This window comes from Rhinatrema bivittatum, chromosome 4 (genome assembly GCF_901001135.1).
Source record: "Rhinatrema bivittatum chromosome 4, aRhiBiv1.1, whole genome shotgun sequence".
NCBI lineage: Eukaryota > Metazoa > Chordata > Amphibia > Gymnophiona > Rhinatrematidae > Rhinatrema > Rhinatrema bivittatum.
Window position 1 is genome coordinate 264,187,027 of NC_042618.1, and position 20,761 is coordinate 264,207,787.

Genomic DNA, 20,761 nt, shown 5'->3' on the forward strand with positions numbered 1-20,761 from the left:
ACTGAGGATTGAGGCACAGGGGGTGAGGTCATATAGGACCTCCCCTCGAGCTTTTGCTTCTGACTCCACCTGCTGGACTGGGAGCATAACCCACAGTCTGGACTGATCCTTAGTACTACAGGAACAAAAATTAGCAGGTAAGGTATAATTTTCTTATATTCTCCCACCCTGTGACCACCAATATAAGGAAAAACCTTTTTTTTTTAAACTTATTCACTGGAGGCGGCTGCTGCTTGTGCATTTTGGAGTGAGAGAAGAGTGAAGGGTGCAAGTGAATCCTCAAGCATATGTGAAAGTGTGTGCGAGTCCATGAGTATAAGCGTGAGCTTGTGAATTTGTGAGCATGCATGAGAGTATATGAGTGGATCCATGAGTGTGAGAAACTTATTCCTGAGTCTACTTCCTTTCATTTGTACTATAATTTATGAAAATACTGGATTGCATTGAAATTTAGGAGGATGATTTGCAAAAAGATTATTTTGACAAATGTGCAGAATTTACAGATTTGTGTACAGGATTTTTATTTATTTTGGCGCAGAATTCCCCCAGGAGTAATTTATATAAGATGTTTTATGATGTAAGGGCTAAAGTGAAAGCTTTTGAAAAGCTTAATAATTGTATTTTACTTCCAAAGATACTAAAATTCAGAAAAATGAATACTTTCTCCTTTGACTGCTGCCTGAACTATTTAAAATATATTTGGTAGTACTGTTACAGATGCCAATATTGTAATACATTTTTTTATAGTTTAAACGAAGTTGAACTGGTAATATGTTTGAGGCAATTTTCCAAAGTATCTTTATTGGTGTAATGTCTGCGGGCACTTCAACCTGTGGGCTTTGAACCAGTTTTGAAAAGGAAAAGTATACTTATACTTTTTGAAAATTACCCTGGGAGAAAGTACCCACTCAGATTTGCACCTGCTTTTTGTGCAGATAGGTTTTCTGTCCAACACTGTTCATAGTGTTCAAAATGCAAAACCATGAGAATTGTTGCCTCTCCTGATCGAAGCCTACCTCCAAGCCCACCCACTACTTCCCTGGGTAAAAGTATGCATGTTGTGGATCCCTGCATGCACTTTGTCCTAGGAAAAGGCTAGGCAACTTTTACATGGCCTTTTCCCCAGATAAATCGCTTTTGAAAATTGCCCTGGTCAAGACTGACTAATTTGATGCATTTTAGATGTATATGATTGTCTTTTTCTACAATTTGAAAAGTTATTTATTTCCATCTACAGTGGAATTTCACATTCAGTACTTTCTGAGATGCAAACCATAGAACAAGAAACACCTGTACTTGGAAAACCAAGAAAAAAATACAATGATGAAGATGCTGAGGATTCATTTTTCACTACTTCCCGTTCCAGGTAGAAAAGTTTGTTCTTGGTTTTAAAGCAGTTCTGATAGGACCCAAGGTTTATAATGATTAAAAATTCATTTTGCCACTCTTAGACATCACACGCAAAATGAGCATTCATTATTACAGTATAAAGTGAAGTGAAAAAATATTCTAAGTCCTGTGTGTTTCATATTTTAAACAAAAGTTTTACTGATCTTCTGTAGGAAGAGAACAGTTTCAGTGAAATGAGTGAAGCACAGCAGATGGTTGTTTTTATGTTGCTTGGTAGCAAACTTATGATATGTTTAGAGCATCATGTGAAAGCTTTTGCCCAAGAGAATATGCACTGCATTGATATTTATATTGTGATTGGCATTCCCTAACAAAATAGGACATCTAAAAGATTTTAAATATATTGTGAACATTAAGACTACTGCAGCAAGCATTATTATGTAGCTAGGCCAGTGATGGCCAACCTTTTGAGCTCAGTGTGTCAAAATTCATAAAAAAAACCGAGCATAACTCGGGTGGTGTGTCACTTCTAGAAAAATCCATAATTTTGTGATATTTGTAGCTCTAATCAACAAAGTTATAATTTTAATATATATACTGTATTTATTAATAAAGCAAAAACAAATAATTCTTTACCTTACCTGCTTAGTGACTTTTTTGTTGCTGAATTTCATTGGCTAAATCTTCAATTGAAGGTTGGTATTTCGTACACTTCAAGTCCAAGCAAGCGTTACAAACTTCATCTGTCAGTCGGTTTCTTTTATTGGCTCCCATTCATGTTCACAACACTCCCTCCCCATCTCCCAGGCATGCACACATTCATTCTCACACACACAGACCCCCAGGCAGGCACCCATGCATTCACACACATACACCCCCAGGCAGAGTCCCATTCATACACATTCACACACTAAAGGTAGACCCCCCCCCTCTCTTTCTTTTGCCAGCAACCTCAGAACCTCTCTCATTCCTCTGCTGCCACTGTCACTGATGCCGCGTGGCTATTGCGGAGGTGCCGATTGCTGCTACTGACACTGAAGTCCATTCTGCTGCCTCCTCTGTGCAGGCCCCGTGGGCTTCCACTTTCTCCATGCTGATCTCGTACATTGTGAGATCCGTTGAGAAAGTGCCATTCTTGCACATTCCCAAAGAGTACATGTGCCAATCACTAAAAAGTACATTTTTTTTTTTTTTGCCTTTGCTGTCTGATCTTAGTTTTCTAATTGGTTGGTCACAGGCTTTTTTTTCACCTTCCCTTTCTTATTTTTTTGCCAATTCCTTTTATATTGTCTTTTTTTCTGTTTCTTTTTTCTCCATCTTCTTCCCTCAAACACAGTCAGGTTCTCATTCTCACATGCATTTCTCTTTCTCACACACACAGACTCTCACTGTCACATGCTCTCTCTCATACAATCATTCATATACACAGGCTCTCACTGGCACATGCTCTCTCTCATACAATCATTCATACACACAGGTTCTTACTGGCACATGCTCTCTCATACAATCATTCATATACACAGGCTCTCACTGGCACATGCTCTCTCTCATACAATCATTCATACACACAGGCTCTCACTGGCACATGCTCTCTCTCATACAATCATTCATATACACAGGCTCTCACTGGCACATGCTCTCTCTCATACAATCATTCATATGCACAGGCTCTCACTGGCACATGCTCTCTCTCATACAATCATTCATACACACAGGCTCTCACTGGCACATGCTCTCTCTCATACAATCATTCATACACACAGGCTCTCACTGGCACATGCTCTCTCTCATACAATCATTCATACACACAGGCTCTCACTGGCACATGCTCTCTCACACTCACACACACACACACACACACACACACACAGGCTCTCACATGCTGTCTCTGCAAACATTCAGGTCCTCTCTCTCAACTCACCTCATACACGCACTCTACGGGCCCTCAGCCTCTCTCTCACCTCTGGGCCTCCTCTTCGCGGGTCGCCGCAGGATGGGCTCTGCAGCGGCCCTGATCTTCTCGGGCCGCGGCAGCCCTGCTACTTGGGCCTCTTCCTCTTCTTGGGCCGCTGCGACTTGGGATTCGCAGCGACCCGCGGCGGCTCCTCTTCTGCACGCGCTGATTCGCTTCCTCCTTCCTGCCCACGCGGCTCCGGCAACGTTTACTTCCGGGGCTGCACAGGCAAGGAGGAGGAGCATCAGCGCGTTGTCTTGAGCCTCATCGCTGCGACGCATGAGCCTCCCTGCGCCCGGGGGCATTGGTGGAGGGTAGGGGGAAACTAAAAAAACACATTTAAAGGCTCGGCGCAGCTGAAAAAGAAAAGGCTCGGCGCAGCCGATAAAAAAAAAAAAAATAAATTCCTGATAGTCCTCGAAACGCTGCGCGTGTCAGCCAAAATGGCTCGGAGTGTCACCTCTGACACGCGTGTCATAGGTTAGCCATCACTGAGCTAGGCTGTCATGGATTCCTGATGAATCCAAGGAAAGATGGATGGCTTCTCAAGAAATTTTAAATCGGGGCTAATGACTCAGCAGCAGAGCATGTACAGAGGATCTGGATTTGATTCCTAGGTCAGAACTCCTAGGTCAGAACTTCTGCATCCCAGAACATTTGAGGCTGGGGATCCCATGATTATATGCTTATGGAAAGCCCTGCTGTATGCATACTGGCTGAGGGTTGTTACTGCAAAGACTGGCAGTGAATTGACAAGGGGATATAAAATAGGAGGAAAATCCCTGGGTAGTTTAGAGTGAAGGGTGGCGGTGCCATTGCCAAACAGAAGATACTTCCAATTGGGAGTAAGAGGAAACTACTGACCCAAAAAAGTAAAATGAACTTTCCTAGCGTGTAGCCAGATGGACTCAGAACAAGTGGGTATAGTGTGCTCGTGCTAGCAGTTGGAGACAGATCTGACGTCAGCACGGGTACATATACTCCCACAGGAAGTGAAGCAACTCAGTAATTTCCGTCTCCAAAGCAGTTTGGAGCTCCTGCACGCTCGCTGAGCGTGTTTTCCAAATCTACTTACGGAAGACAGGTCCAAGAGGAACCAGCGCACCTTTCCGAGGCCCTCTAGAGGTAGAAGCTCCCAACGCTTCACTCCCTATAGGGGTCACTACCAGGCACCTCGTCCTCAGGCCAGGAACCAGTCCTTTCGGACCAAGCAGCACAAGAGGGGAGCCGGCTCGGGTTCGGGTCCCAGCTGCACCCCACAATGAGAATCAGCCGATCCATCCGGGGGCCGAAGCCATAGGGAGCAGGTTAACCCTCTTCTACCCCAGATGGGTCGAGATTACGTCGGACCAGTGGGTCCTCGCCATCATCCGAGAGGGGTATTATCTGGACTTCCATCACATCCCTCCGGACAAGTTTGTGGAATCTCCGTGTCCAAGCCACAAGAAGGCAGCATTGGAAGCTACCCTGGCGAGGCTCCTGTCCTTGAAAGCCATAATCCCAGTACCTACATGGGAAATGGATTCTGGGCACTATTCCATTTATTTCATGGTACCCAAGAAAGAGGGCACTTTCCGGCCCGTATTGGACCTCAAGTCAGTCAACCGATACTTAAGGGTCCCGCGGTTTCGCATGGAAACTCTGCACTCAGTCAAGACTGCAGTACAGCCAGGAGAATTCCTCACGGCCTTCGACTTGTCAGAAGCCTACCTGCATATCCCGATCCATCGGGATCATCAGCGCTACCTACGCTTCAAGGTACTTGGACAACACTTCCAATTCCGGGCTTTGCCCTTCGGGTTAGCCACGGCGCCGCGGACCTTCTCCAAGGTGATCGTAGTAGTAGCAGCGGCGCTCAGACGGGAAGGAATCCTTGTCCATCCCTACCTAGACGATTGGCTGATCAGAGCGAAATCACGAGAGGAGAGCCATCGGGCAACCAACAGAGTGATCGCCCTTCTGGAAAGCCTGGGATGGGTAGTCAACCTAAGCAAGAGTTGCCTACAGCCTTTCCAATCACTGGAATACCTGGGAGTCCGGTTCGACACCCAGGCAGACAAAGTCAGCCTAACCACCAAGAGAAGGTTAAAGCTCCAGACCCGTCTACGGTCCCTGATGGGAGCCAACCGGCCCATAGCCTGGGATTACCTGCAGGTTCTCTGTCTCATGGCATCCACCCTGGAAGTGGTACCATGGGCAAGGGCCCATATGAGACCGTTACAACACTCCCTCCTCTCTCGGTGGAGCCCACGTTTACAGAACTACACTGTGCATCTACCTCTACCCGCCAGAGTGCAGACCCAGCTACGGTGGTGGTTGCAGTCCGACCACACGAGCAGGGGGTCGAAGATGTCCTCCCCCGCGTGGACTCTGCTCACCACAGATGCCAGCCTGAGTGGATGGGGAGCACACTGCGGAGAGCTCACCGCCCAAGGGCGGTGGAACAGAGAAGAGTCGGGGTGGAACATCAACCGCCTAGATGCACGGGCAGTCCGATTAGCCTGCCTGCGATTTGCTCACAGATTGAAGAACAGAGCAGTCAGAGTGATGTCCGACAACGCCACCACAATGGCATACATCAACCAACAGGGCGGAACCAGAAGCCAACAGGTGTCCCTAGAGATAACCCCGCTGATGGCCTGGGCAGAGGCGAATCTCCAGGACATCTCCGCCGTCCACATTGCCGGAAGGGACAACAACGCGGCAGACTTCCTCAGCAGGGAAAGCCTAAGTCCGGGAGAATGGCAGCTGTCCCCCACAGTCTTCCAGATGATTGTGGATTGGTGGGGGACTCCGGACATGGTCTTACTAGCGGACAGGTCCAATGCTCAAGTACCCAGATACTTCAGCCGCAAGCGGGATCTGTTCTCTCATGGGATTGACGCCGTGGTTCAGCCATGGCCTCCAGGGACTCTGCTATACGCCTTTCCTCCGTGGCCCCTGCTGGGCGCCCTTATACACAAGATTCAGAGGCACAGAGGCCTAGTTCTTCTAGTGGCACCAGACTGGCCAAGAAGACCCTGGTACGCGGACATGAGAAGACTACTGACAGGGGAGCCTCTTCCCCTGCCTCCTCTCAAGGACCTGCTACATCAAGGTCCAATCCTCCACGAGGATCCAGCTCAATTCTCTCTTACGGTCTGGCCATTGAGAGGGCTAGACTGAAGAAAAGAGGTTACTCGGAGCCGGTGATAGATACACTCCTCTGAGCTCGCAAGTTTTCCACATCCCTCACCTACATAAGGATCTGGAGAGTATTTGAAGCCTGGTACGACACTCATGGCACCAATCCACATGCGACCACAATTCCTAGTGTTCTGGATTTCCTGCAGGATGGGCTTCAGAAGGGTCTCTCCCTAAGCTCCATCAAGGTTCAGGTGGCTGCGTTGTCTTGTTACGGTCCCAGGAGGGATGGCAAGACCATTGCCACGCACCCAGATGTTGCCCGCTTCCTGAAAGGAGTCAAGCACATTCGTCCGCCACTGAAGTGGCCTGTGCCCCTATGGAACCTTAACCTAGTTTTGGATTTCCTCACGGGATCCACCTTCAGACCCCTTCGGGGCCTGTCTCTCCGTTCGCTAACTTTGAAGATGGTTTTCTTGCTGGCGGTGTGTTCCGCACGCCGCATCTCTGAGCTACAAGCGCTGTCCTGCTGTGATCCCTTTCTCAGAATCACTCCAGAGGCTATCCATCTTCGCACGGTTCCTTCTTTCTTACCTAAAGTAGTCTCACAATTTCACCTCAACCAAACCATATCCTTGCCAACCACGGCGGGTTTGAAGAAATCAGAAGGGCGTTTGCTACGCCATCTCGACATCGGCAGATTGCTGCCCAGATACCTGGAAAAGACAGAAGCAGTACGAAAGACGGACCATCTGGTCGTCCTTCACAGCGGGAAGAAGCAAGGGGAAGCAGCCTCTCGGCCCACCATCGCCCGCTGGATCAAGGAAGTTGTCAGAGCGGCCTACGTAGAGGCCGGGAAGTCACCACCTCTGCAGGTCAAGGCTCACTCCACCAGAGCGCAGGATGCCTCTTGGGCAGAATCTAGGATGCTGTCGCCCGCAGAGATATGTAAGGCGGCGACATGGTCCTCCCTCCATACCTTTTCCAGATTTTACCGTCTGGATGTTCAGGCCAGGGAGGACACAGCATTTGCGAGGGCAGTCCTATGCGGTCCTCAGGCAGCCTCCCGCCCAGTCCGGGAGTAAAGCTTTTGTACATCCCACTTGTTCTGAGTCCATCTGGCTACACGCTAGGAAATGTTGAGATTACTTACCTGATAATCTCCTTTTCCTTAGTGTAGACAGATGGACTCAGAATCCCGCCCGGCTGCCGATGTACATGGGTTTCACCGATTCAAGGTACGCCATGTCATTTTCGTACATAAGAGTGTCCACTCTACCAGGTGTCGACGCCTTCCGGTTGGAAGCGCTGGCGGTCTCCAGCTACTATCAATCGGTCAGGGGAATCCTGTTTCACTAATTCATTGATCGTCAGTACACATATATCCATAACAGCTTTTGCAAGGAAGATTACTGAGTTGCTTCACTTCCTGTGGGGGTATATGTACCCGTGCTGACGTGAGATCTGTCTCCAACTGCTAGCACGAGCACACTATACCCACTTGTTCTGAGTCCATCTGTCTACATTAAGGAAAAGGAGATTATCAGGTAAGTAATCTCAACATTTATAACCAAGTGCAGAATGCTATAGGGCCTCTAACTCCAAAATATTTCACTGGCAGTCACATTTTGAGGGAAGGGGGAGGAATGTTTAAAAAAAAAAAAAAAGAGAAAAAAAAATATTGAGCTTGCCTCCAGGTCTAGGAAAAGATTCATATTGCCTTAGGCTAGGAAGTAGAACATTTTCATGTCCACTGAACTACTCCTGAACTTGAAAATGTATTTTTTCAACAGGAAGATAATGCCCTACAGTGCAAGGTTCTGCACAGAAACAAATGCCTATTGGATTTATAAACTTTTTTTCTCATCAGCTATAGGCAGTTTTGTGACGTGTGTGTGTGTGTCAACCATATTATGAGCTCTGCGTGGGAGGATGCCTAGAAAGAAGCCATTACTGAAGAAAAACCACATCAAAGCCTATCTGGAGTTTACCAGAAAGCATCAGAGTGACCCAGCTAAAATGTGGGATAAGTTTTTGTAGTCAGATGAGACAAAAATAGAGCTCTTTGGCCAAAATTCAAAACGCTGTGTGTGGTGCAAACTTAATACTGCCCATTCCTCAGCAAATACCATCCCAACAAAGTTATGAGAGTGGCAGCATCATGATGTGGGGATGCTTTTTCCTCAGCAGGGACTGGGCATCTTGTTAAAACTGAAGGACCGGATGAATGGTGCAACATACAGGGAGATACTGCAAGACAAACCTATTTCAGTGTGCTAAAAATCTAAAATGGGTGAAAGTTCACCTTTCAGCAGGATAATGATCTCAAGCACAAGGCCAAAGCAACACAGGAGTGGTTTAACAATAAAAATTTGAATGTTCTACAGTGGTCAAGTCAAAGTCCAGATCTCAAGCCTATCAAGAATCTGTGGCAGTTTTTTAAACTTGCAGTCCAGAAGCATCATCCAACCAACCTGAAAACCTGGATCAAATCTTCCAGGAAGAGTAGGCAAAAATCACTCCCAAACAGTGTGCAAAGCTGGTAGAAACTTACCTCAACAGACTTAGAGATGTTATTGCAGCAAAAGGTGGTTCTACCATGTACTAGTCTCAAGGGGTTGAATACTTATGCAAGCAGCATTTTCAGTTGTTTTTTTTTTAACAAAAAATTGCTGAGAAATAATGAAATAATGACTTTGAAAAATTACTTTTTGGTTTGCAATAAGCATACTGTCTGGAACAATTTCTGGAATTGTCATTTGTAATCCAAACATCTGCTGACTTCTTGGGGTGTCGAATACTCTGAGGGAACAGGCAGCGCCTGTTCCCTCCGAGGCCGCTCCGACCACAATACTTCTACTCCTTTCCTCATATTGAGGAACTATATTTTGTTATACTTCCTTTCCTCATCTTGAGGAACCATGTTTTGTTATCCTATCCTTTCTCAGCTATCTTTCACTATCCCCTCTCCCAGTTTGACTTCCAAGCTTAACCTGTTTATTGAAAACCGACATGATGCCCACAACTAATGCCGGTATATAAAAATGTTTAAATAAATAAATAAAAATAAAATATATGTACAAGCAACATAGCCATAAATAGCCGTGGCACCCAACATAATAGGGACAGTTTTCCTATATTTCTCCCATGTTTCCTGGTCACTGATTGCAGTTCTGGTATTTGATGATCTCTTTTTCCACAAGTATCACTGAATAGTTGCTTGCTACTTGCTCTTCTGTTAGCAATGCTGTTTGTGTTCTGTACTTTGTTTTATCCCAGGACATATGGGTGACGTCACCGACAGAGCCCTAGCGCGGGAAATCTTTCTGTCAAAGTTTCTAGAAACTTTTGACTGGCCCTGTGAGGCCACTGAGCATGCCCAGCATGCTATGATATTCTCTGCCACAGGTGTCTCTCTTCAGTCTTCGCTTTTCCGCGCTGCTTCAGGCATTGTGGGACAGGAGCCGTTGCATTTCTTCACAACTTTTTTCTGACTGAAAAGTCGTACTTTTACCGATATTCTCTCTCATAGAAGTCTCTTGGGGTTCCCTTTCACCGGCTGGTGAGTACCTCGGTCTTGATTTCTCAATTTTGGAAATTTTTCTTTCACGAATTCACATTCTTTCAACGGCCGTCGATAACAAAATGGCTACGGGCTTCAAAAAATGCCCTATATGTAACAGAACCATGTCGATCACGACCCACATCTAGAATGTGCCCTCTGTCTCGGTGAAAAATATAATGTGAATACATGTCCTAAATGCGCCAAGATGACGGCAAAGGGGCGAAAGGCTAGGCAGGAAAAATGGAACATTTGTTCCAGCTGCAACTGATTCCTTCCCCTTCCAAATCATTGAAGTCATCTCTGGCTGGAGCGACTAAACGAGCCTTACTTAAAAAACCACGCTCGGATGGATCGGGTGATCGTCCGTCTTCATCATTGTCCATAACATCGACGAAGTCGGCTGACCAACTAAAGCTGAAACATCACCATCGACCGTCATCGTCCGCATCGACGTCCCAGGAGGAATCTATGGCAAAGCGGCCACAGGACCAGGAAATAGCGGTCCCCTCGACGCCTGGGCCTTTACCTCCATCGATGCCAGATCCTCCACAGACTTCCGCACAGGATCCATCGTCGCAGCCTCCGCCACCGCTTACAACTGCTCTGATTCCACCAGTTGTACAGCCGGAATTGTCTGATCTCATCAGACAAGCGGTCATCCAGGCTCTAAAAGATCAAGCACTTCCGGCGATCCCGCCGATGCCACCAGCATCGATGCCGGTAGTAGTACCGATTGCCGGTGGGCCCACTGATGCCGGTGCCCTTGTTGGCACCGAGGACACCGATGGACTCTATCACTACGACACCGAGACTCGTTACTTCATCGACGTCCATCTTCGCCCAGATTCCATCGGGCTCTTCGATGCCGTTCTCGATTCCATCGACATCGAAGTCTTCCACAACACTTCCACCGACGACTACATCGAGGCAACCATCATCTGAGCCTCCTGAAGTACAAGATCTCGCATTTTATCGACGTCTTTTACAAAGATATCAAAATGTCATCGATGACCTGCCATCAACAAAGCCTCAAGACACCTCACCCTTGTTTTCCTCTGATGATCCACAACCAGGCCCTTCAGGCCTTCACTTCCCTCCCAGATCATCACCAAAGTCTCCCTATAGAGATGACCCGGACGACTCTTGGGATGACCAGCAGTCTTGTAACATCTTCTGAGGGATTCATGTCTGAACCTTCTCCTCCAGACCAGAGAAAAAAAATCACCTCCAGAAGATTTATCATTCTCAACATTCGTTCAGGACATGGCTGACTCCATTCCCTTCAAACTAACAGCAGAAGAAGATACCAGATAACAAACTCTTGAAGTTCTACAGTTTGTAGACCCACCTAAACAAGTGCTGGCTGTCCCAATCTCTTCAACGCCGCATCTGGGAGCATCCATCTTCTGTCCCCGCAGTGAACAAGCATGTGGACAGACAGCTCCAGGATATCAAAAACAAGCGTGTGGCAGACAGCTCCAGGATATCAAAAACAACAGTTACCACACCAGTCTGTTGTAGTAGTCTGCACAGAAAAAGTCGAGACATGTGCATCCACCCTCAACTCCACCTGGTAAAGACCACAGGTTCCTCAATTCATTAGGCAGAAAAGTGTATCAGAGTGCCATCTTGAACACAAAAATCTCTGCTTACTAATTATACATCACACAATATCAGAGGAACCTATGGAAGCAAATGGAGGAATTTATTACCTCTTTTCCTCCACAATTCCAGGAACCAGCACAGGCCATAGTCAACAAAGGCCTACAAGCCGGAAAACATGAGTGAGGGCAGTATATGACAACTTGAGACGGCTTCCAGAGCAGCAGCAGCTGGAATCACCGCCCGTGATTCCAGCTGCTGGAATCACGGGCGGTGGCATGGCTCAAGGCCTCAGACCTCAGGCCTTGACGTTCAAGAAAAACTTGTGGACCTACGATGTGTCGGTGACAATTTATTTGGAGAAAAGGTCCAAGAAACAGTACAACAGCTTAAAGACCATACAGAGACTTTACGTCAACTATTTCAAATACCACAAGAGCCCTCTACACAATCTTCTCATCGCCTTCCTCGAAGAGAAACCAGACGCTCTTACTATAGGTCAAGGAGATACTACCCCCAAACATCTAGGGGTAGATCAACCAGGCCACAACAGCGTTCCCAAGCTAGACAACCTAGGCCTATCTGCCCGCAACCCACTCCACAGTCAGGCCCTGCGGCGGGTTTTTGAAATACAGGCCAGAGAACAAATCCATCCCCTAAATCCTCGACCAGATCTGCCAGTGGGAGGAAGAGTATCCTACTTTCACGCACATTGGCTAAACATAACATCAGACCAATGGGTGCTCTCCATAGTGTCTCGAGGTTACAAACTAAATTTCCGCTCAATTCCTCCAGAATCTCTACCACATCTCTTCCCACAACAAAATTCTCAACTTCTTCAATTACAAGTAGAATTATCCATCCTTCTGAGAGCCAGGGCTGTACAGCCAGTACCCTGGACTCAACAGGGCAGAGGATTCTACTCCCGGTATTTCCTCATTCCAAAGAAAACCGGAGGGCTACGTCCCATCCTAGACCTCAGAAACCTCAACAAATTTCTGAAGAAAGAGAAACCATCCTGAATTTTTCTAGGCACCATGCTTCCACTTCTTCAAACAGGAGATTGGCTTTGTTCTCTGGATCTTCAAGACACTTACGCTCACATACCAATATTCCCTCCTCATCGCAAGTACCTGCGCTTCATGGTGGGCCATCAATATTTCCAGTACAGATTCTACCATTCGGCCTAGCCTCTGCCCCCAGAGTATTCACTTAGGGGTACATTTTAAATACTTGCGCGATCGTGTACTTTTGTTCGCGCACCAGGCGCGAACAAAAGTACGCTGGATTTTATAAGATACGTGCGTAGCCGCGCGTATCTTATAAATCTGGGGTCGGCGCGCGCAGGGGGGTGCACATTTGTGCAACCTGCGCGCGCCGATCCCAGCGGGCGCTGCCTGTTCCCTCCGAGGCCGCTCCGATTTCGGAGCGGCCTCGGAGCGGCCTCGGAGGGAACTTTCCTTTGCCCCCCCCCCGGCCCTATCTAACCCCCCCCCCCAACCTTTGTCGGCAAAGTTACACCTGCTGAAAGCAGGCGTAACTTTGTGCGCGTCGCCGGCAGCCCCGCTCCGTCCTCCGGTCCCGGAGGCTGGTCTGGAGGCCTCGACCACGCCCCGGGCCCGCCCCCGAAATGCGGCGTCGTTTCGGGAACGCCCCCGGACACGCCCCCTCCCGCCCCTTTTCGAAAGCCCCGGGACTTGCGCACACCGGCGGCCTATGCAAAATAGGCGCGTTAAATCCGGAAGGATTTACGCGCGCGGGCCTTTTAAAATCCGCCCCAAAATGTCTAGCAGTAATAGCAGGACACTTGCACAAGGAAAGTGTCCATGTTTTCCCATATCTGGACTACTGGCTCATCAGGAGTCGATCTCAGCAAGGAGCTCTCACTTCTCTGACTCGAACAATAAACCTACTTCACTCCATGGGTTTTCTCATCAATTATCAAAAATCCCATCTCACTCCAACTCACCTGCTTCAATTCATAGGAGCAGAATTGAACACAAGTCTAGCAAAGGCCATTCTACCCGCAGATCGTGCAAGGACACTTACTCTACTAGCAAGAGCCATTTACTTACAGAAACAAACGACAGCTCATCAGTTTCTCACTTTACTAGGCCATATGGCCTCCACAGTTTGTTACACCTATGGCACGGCTCGCCATGAGAGTTACTCAATAGACTTTAAGATCACAATGGATCCAAGCCATTCAACCACTACATTATCCAATTCAAGTGACTCACCAACTAAGATCATCTCTCCTTTGGTGGACTAACATGGGCAACTTGCGCAAAGGCCTACCCTTTCAGCAACCACTCCGACAGCGTTAACTACAGATGCATCCACCTTGGGTTGGGGAGCTCACATAGACAATCTCCAAACACAAGGCACGTGGATAACACTCGAAGCAACATTTCAAATCAATTTCCTAGAGCTTCGAGCTATACGTTATGCTCTGCATGCATTCAAGGACTGCCTTTCACACAAGACTGTTCTGATCCAAACGGACAACACAGTAGCTATGTGGTACATCAACAAACAAGGAGATATGGGCTCATATCTCCTTTGTCAAGAGGCTGCGCAGATTTGGGCCTGGGCCCTAGATCACTCAATGTTCCTCCGGGCCACTTATCTAGCAGGCATTCACAATGAGTGGCGGATCGCCTCAGTCGTCAGTTCCAACCACACGAGTGGTCCCTGGATCCCTCAGTAGCGACCAGGATCTTTCAGCGTTGGGGACAACCGACAATAGACCTCTTTGTGTCGCATCTGAATCACAAAGTAGACAAATTCTGTTCTCTACACAAGCAGGAGAATCAGCCAGCCAAGGACGCCTTTGCTCACCCTTGGAACTCAGGCCTACTATACGCGTATCCTCCAATACCGCTCATAACCAAAACTCTAGTGAAGCTACACAGGACAAGGGGACCATGATTCTCATAGCCCCGTATTGGCCTCGACAAGTATGGTTTCCCACACTTCTAGACCTCTCGATCAGGGATCCCATTCGTCTGGGAGTAGCTCCCACTCTCATAACTCAGCATCACGGTCGGTTGCGCCATCCCAACCTTCAATCCCTATCCCTGATAGCATGGATGTTGAAAGCTAGATTTTACAACCCCTCAATCTTTTAAACAATATATCTCAAGTGCTTATAGCTTCATGCAAACCTTCAACACGCAAAAACTATTCTTTGAAATGGAAACGGTTTACTTTGTGGTGCAGGCAAAAGGATATCGATCCTTTCACTTGCCCCACTACTTCTCTACTAGACTACTTATACCATCTTTCAGAATCTGGTCTCCAGACGTCTTCTGTAAGAGTTCATTTAAGTGCAATCTCAGCTTACCATAACAAACTGGGAGATGCACCAATATCAACACAACCTCTCGTAAGTAGATTTATGAGAGGTTTAACTCACCTTAAACCACCAATTCAGCCACCAGTCACAGAATGAGACCTGAATCTGGTTTTAACAAGACTAATGCATTCTCCTTTTGAACCCATAGATTCCTGTGACCTTAAATATCTCACATGGAAGACTATCTTCCTCATAGCCATTACATCAGCTAGAAGGGTTAGTGAGTTACAAGCACTTGTCACGTACGCACCCTATACTTCCATGACTATAGAACACTTCCATGACTATAGAACAGTGCTCCAAGCAATAATATTTGCGAAAATTGATTACTGCAACTCGATTCTTCTAGGCCTCCCATCAGCACATACTAAACCTCTCCAATTGATACAGAACACGGCAGCAAGAATACTAACAAACAAAAGGAGAAGAGATCACATTACACCAGTCCTCAAAGACCTTCACTGGTTACCAATCCATTATAGAATAATTCATAAGTCCCTCACCACAATCTACAAGAATATCCATGGACTGGCTCCACTCCATCTACAAATAGCTCTCAAAAAACACTCCTCCAACAGACCCATCAGAGAAGCTTATAGAGAATATCTACAGGTACCACACAACAATACCACCCAACATATAACATTGAGAGATCGGGCCTTCTCCACAGCAGGTCCCCCACTATGGAACTCAATCCCCTTAGAATTAAGACAGGAACCATGTCTCCTAACCTTCAGAAAGAGACTGAAAACATGGCTGTTCATGAAAGCATTTCCAGACCCTTAAGGATTCACTTCCATCAATTGCAGCAAAATCAAATACAGCAATACTGAACATTTTCTATCAAATAAAATATTTATTTAAAAGAACAATTATTTAATTGAACATTCTCTTCTAACTGAATCAGACACTACAAACCAATCACTACAATGTTTTACTACTTGTTTATCTTTCCTTTAACTCTAATCCCAGTTAGAATAACCCCTGTTTTATTGTAACTTTCTCTTCCGTGCACTTGTTTATACTCCTGTAATGTATACTCTTATGTTTTAGTTATGTAGTTATAATGTATTGATCACCCCTTGTTTTATGTAAACCGACATGATACGTACTCCCGTGAATGCCAGTATAGAAAAACACAAATAAATAAATAAAATAAATAAATATACAAAGTTCCTACATGACAGACTGGTTCTCCGTATGCATCCTAAATTCCTTCCCAAGGTAGTTACGGAATTCCACTTGAACCAATCCATAGTTTTACCCACATTCTTTCCAAGGCCCTGTTCTCATCCAGGAGAAACAGCCTTACATTCCTTGGACTGTAAACGTGCACTAGCATTCTATATCAACCGCACTGCAGTCCACAGAAAATCCACACAACTGTTTGTATCTTATGATCCAAACAAACCAGGAAAAACGGTGGGTAAACATACTCTATCCAATTGGCTAGCAGATTGCATACAGTTTTGCTATGAAAAAGCAGGCCTTCCTCTCCAAGGGCGAGTAAAGGCCCATTCAGTACGAGCAATGTCAACCTCAGTAGCACACTATCGTTCAGTGCCAATCCTTGACATATGTAAAGCAGCAACATGGAGTTCTCTTCACACCTTTGCAGCTCATTACTGTTTGGACAAAGAAGGACGACAAGATTCAGCCTGTGGACAATCTGTCTTAAAGAACTTGTTTCCAATTTAATCCCAACTCCTTCTACATCCAACCTGCTGTGATCCACGGCTGCCTCATTTTCACCAACAATACTTCACTGTTGCTTCACTACAAAATGACTCAGCCTCTAGCTAGCTAATCACCCATATGTGAGGACTAGCATCCTGCTTGTCCTGGGATAAAGCAAAATTGCTTACCTTGTAATAGGTGTTATCCCAGGACAGCAGGATGTAGTCCTCACAGAACCCACCCGCCACCCCGCGGAGTTGGGTCTCATTCCTTTTATTATTTTATTTTTGCTAAAGCTTATTGCTACATACAAGACTGAAGAGAGACACCTGTGGCAGAGAATATCATGGCGTGCTGGGCATGCTCAGTGGCCTCACAGGGCCAGTCAAAAGTTTCTAGAAACTTTGACAGATTTCCCGCGCTAGGGCTCCGTTGGTGACGTCACCCATATGTGAGGACTACATCCTGCTGTCCTGGGATAACACCTATTACAAGGTAAGCAATTTTGCTTTCTAGCATCAAGCTTTTTATCAATTGTTATGTATGTCTTATGTGATCACAACCTCTTCATTCTCTGCTTTTCTCAGGGTCATGATCCTAGTATTGATCTGGTACTGTTAACTACACATGTCTAGTAGTGCTTTAGAAATAAGTATGATGATGATAGTTTTGACCCATTTTCCAGTGGTTGAATCATGCTGCCTTATTGTGCCTTTCTGTATACAGACCTTTTAGCATGTTCCAGCCAGCCAGCTGATAGGACTCCTTCTCCAATTCTGTGCGACAGAAACTGCATTTTGCCAGGCTGTGTTTATTTTATAACTAAATAGTATCATTTTGTTACTGCCCTCTTAAGAAAAATCGACACATGTATAAGGTATACCAATTTTTAAAGTGGTTACATGCATATATTTGCTTTTAAAATTATTCCATCAAAATTACCCACATACAATTACTACTAATTTGGGCGCATGGAATTTTTGAATTTACATGCATACTTTTGAACATGCAAAACTGTTTGCATAAATCCAGACCACTCCCTGTTTGTTCCCAGGAATGTTTCTGCTCCGTTCAGGAAGACTTATTAGCATACGATTCCCCGCATATTGCACTGACAATTTTATAACGAGCCATTTCTGCAGGTAAAATACTATTTTATGTATGGAAATGCCTTTGAAAATTGCCTGCTAAAATTTGCTCTTATCACCAGTCTTTCCTATATCATATTTTCCTTGGGGAGCTAGTGTATGAGCAAGGCTGATAATATAGCAAAGAAGACAGACTGGAGAGAGAGCGCGACAGAGTGAGAGAGAGAGAGAGTGCGTGGGAAAACGGCCTGGCATTGTTCCGGTTGTCTGGTCCGAAACAGCTATCAAGTTTAAAATGGACCAAAAGTGAAAACGATAAACATTTTATTCTAAGTAATTAACAGAAAGCATATAGACACATATGGAACCTCTCTGTAAACTACATTGACAGTATATTAGACGTTTCTCATTGCCCAACTGTAGAGAGCGCTAAATAGCAATTGTTACAGCGGAAGATTAAAAAGCACCAATTCCAATATAGATCCCTGGTGCACTGCATTGTTTACAGTTCTCCATTGAGAGAACTGATCAGTTATTTTACTCTGTTTCCTGTCTTTTAACCAGTTCACAATCCACAGCAGTGATGTAGCTGCTGGTGAGCTTGGGAGGGCCATGGCCAGGCTCAGGCCCACGCAATCAGGGATGCCCAACACCAGAGGAAGAGGCCTGCGAGATGGCTACTGCAATTGTTGTCCACTAAAGAGGGAGAGGGCCGCTGTGGAATCCCACCACGCAGTGGCTGCAGAAGGGGTCTGGCAGTGCCTGTAGAAGCTGCCCTTTGCGGTGTGTGTGTTTGGGTAGAAGTCTGTTGTGTGTGGGGGGAGGGGAGCAAGAGTGCAGTGTGTTGTGAGCCTGTGAGAGAAAAAGTTTTGCAAATGGAATATATTAGTGAATAGAACCCAGCGTTGCTCGGGTTCTCACAGGACAAGCAGGATGGTAGTCCTCACATGGGTGACATCACAGAATGGAGCCCAATCATGGAATACTTTTGTCAAAGTTTCTAGAACTTTGACTGGCACCTACTGGGCATGCCCAGCATGGCACTAAACCTGCAGCCAGCAGGGGTCCCCCTTCAGTCTTCTTTTTTCCGCGCAGCAGTTGCCATGCGGGTTAAGGAGCTCCACAGAGATTCCTGACAGGAATTTTCCTCACAGAATTACTAAAAACTTTCATACCTCACAGGGGTCCCTCCTTTGAATTTTTGACTCCGCGGTACTCCGGTAAGTTTTCCCGTTTTTTGGTCGATTCCATCGAATTTGGCCCTCGTGGGCTACTGGCTGTCGACCGTACCGCGGCTAAATTTTTCAAAGGCCATGGCGTCGAGGTTCCATCGGTGCTCGCACTGTACTCGCACCATGTCCATAACAGACCCGCATAAAGTCTGTGTAATGTGTCTCTGGTGCGAGCATGATGTCCTGACTTGCACCAAATGTGCCTTAATGACACCAAAAGGTCGCAAGGCCAAAATGGAGAAAATGGAACTTCTCTTCGGTTCTCAAACTCCGACACAGTCTATTGCATCAACGTTGTCTGAACTGGCACCGTCCACTTCGCGCCAGTATCGGCCAGTGACCGACCGGCGTCGACTTCGCTGCCTTCGACTACCTCTACTCCGCCTCAGGACTGAGGGGATCGTGGAAAAAAACATTGGCATTGACACCGGAAGTCTCGGACCATCGAGGAAGGAAAATCATTGACCTCGCCATCGTCCGAGCCGCCATCGAAGAAACCCCGTCCAGAAAAGGCACCGACCCTTTCTGCGACCCGGTCACCGAGGCAACCCTCACCCGGACGGGTATCGGGAGCCGTGACTCCGCCTTTAACGGTGGTCCCTCCAGCTATGCCTCTGCCTCCTTCTTCCCTTCCGGAGCCGGGGCTGCTTGATACAGGTCTCCATGAAAAACTGGACCGGATGGTTCAGGAGGCCATCGATAAGGCGATGCACAGACTCCAAGGTCCCCCGGTGCCGAAATCAGTGCCGGTCGCGGAACCGACCATTGATCCCATTCCGGCAGCATTGGCACCGCTGCTCTCGAAGATGGAAGTGCTCATAGCCACTTTTACACTGATGGATCCTGGGTCACCGATGGCTCCGGTGCCTTCCCCGCTTACCCTGTCATTGGGAGGGAAAACACTGTTCCGCATTCCTCCATCAGGAGTCCTTCCGATGCCTCAACCATCGATGCCGATGCGCCCATTGGCATCACCGATCCATCCATCGATGCCCTCGATGCCTGCACCGGTGCCCTCAATGCCTTAATCGGTGCCTCCAGTACTTCCTTCGATGCCTTCAGATCCTAGACCAGGACCTTCAGGAATACCATCGTCCCGTCCTACTCAGGTTCCTACAGGGACAGGTGCTGATCCCTGTGACACCTGGACTGACGATTCATCTCAAGACACTGATGATTTAGGAACGCCACCTTCTCCTACTGAAAATAGGAAGCGTTCTCTTCCAGAGGACTTGTCCTTCAAAAATTTTGTGAAGGAAATGTCTGAATTGGTTCCCTTCCAATTACAGACTGAGCAAGATGATAGGTACCAAATGATGGAGCTGTTACAATTCCTGGATGCTCCGAAGGAAATAACCTCCATCCCTATTCACCAGATTATTTTGGATCTCCTCAAAAAGAACTGGGAACACCCTGGTTCTGTTGCTCCAGTCAACAAAAAGCTGATACCACTTATTTGGTCCAGTCAGCCCCAGGATTCCAGAAACCTCAGCTGGATCACCAATCTGTGGTTGTAGAATCTGCCCAAAAGAGGGCAAAGAGATCAAAACCCCACTCTTCCTTTCCCCCAGGTAAGGAACATAAATTCTGGATGCCATTGGCCGGCGTGTCTTCCAGGGATCTATGCTTATCTCTCGGATTGCCTCCTACCAGCTGTATATAACCCAGTGCAACAGGGTCTTATTCAAGCAGATACAGGACTTTGCAGAGTCCCTGCCTCAGCAATTCCAGGAACAGCTTCAAACCCTGGTACACAAGGGTTTCGAGGCAGGGAAGCATGAAATAAGATCCTCTTATGATATCTTCGACACC

General features: G+C 46.8%; 1 protein-coding gene across 3 annotated transcripts in view; it reads left to right on the forward strand.

Annotated features, from left to right (window-relative positions):
• Nucleotides 1-20,761, forward strand: part of ARFGAP3 (ADP ribosylation factor GTPase activating protein 3) — a 752,488-nt gene that overhangs the window by 500,922 nt on the left and 230,805 nt on the right. For all 3 annotated transcript variants that reach the window (XM_029600104.1, XM_029600102.1, XM_029600105.1), the window contains one exon: nucleotides 1,238-1,366. In XM_029600104.1, the coding sequence (XP_029455964.1) occupies nucleotides 1,238-1,366 (129 nt within the window). The remainder of the gene's footprint in view (nucleotides 1-1,237; nucleotides 1,367-20,761) is intronic.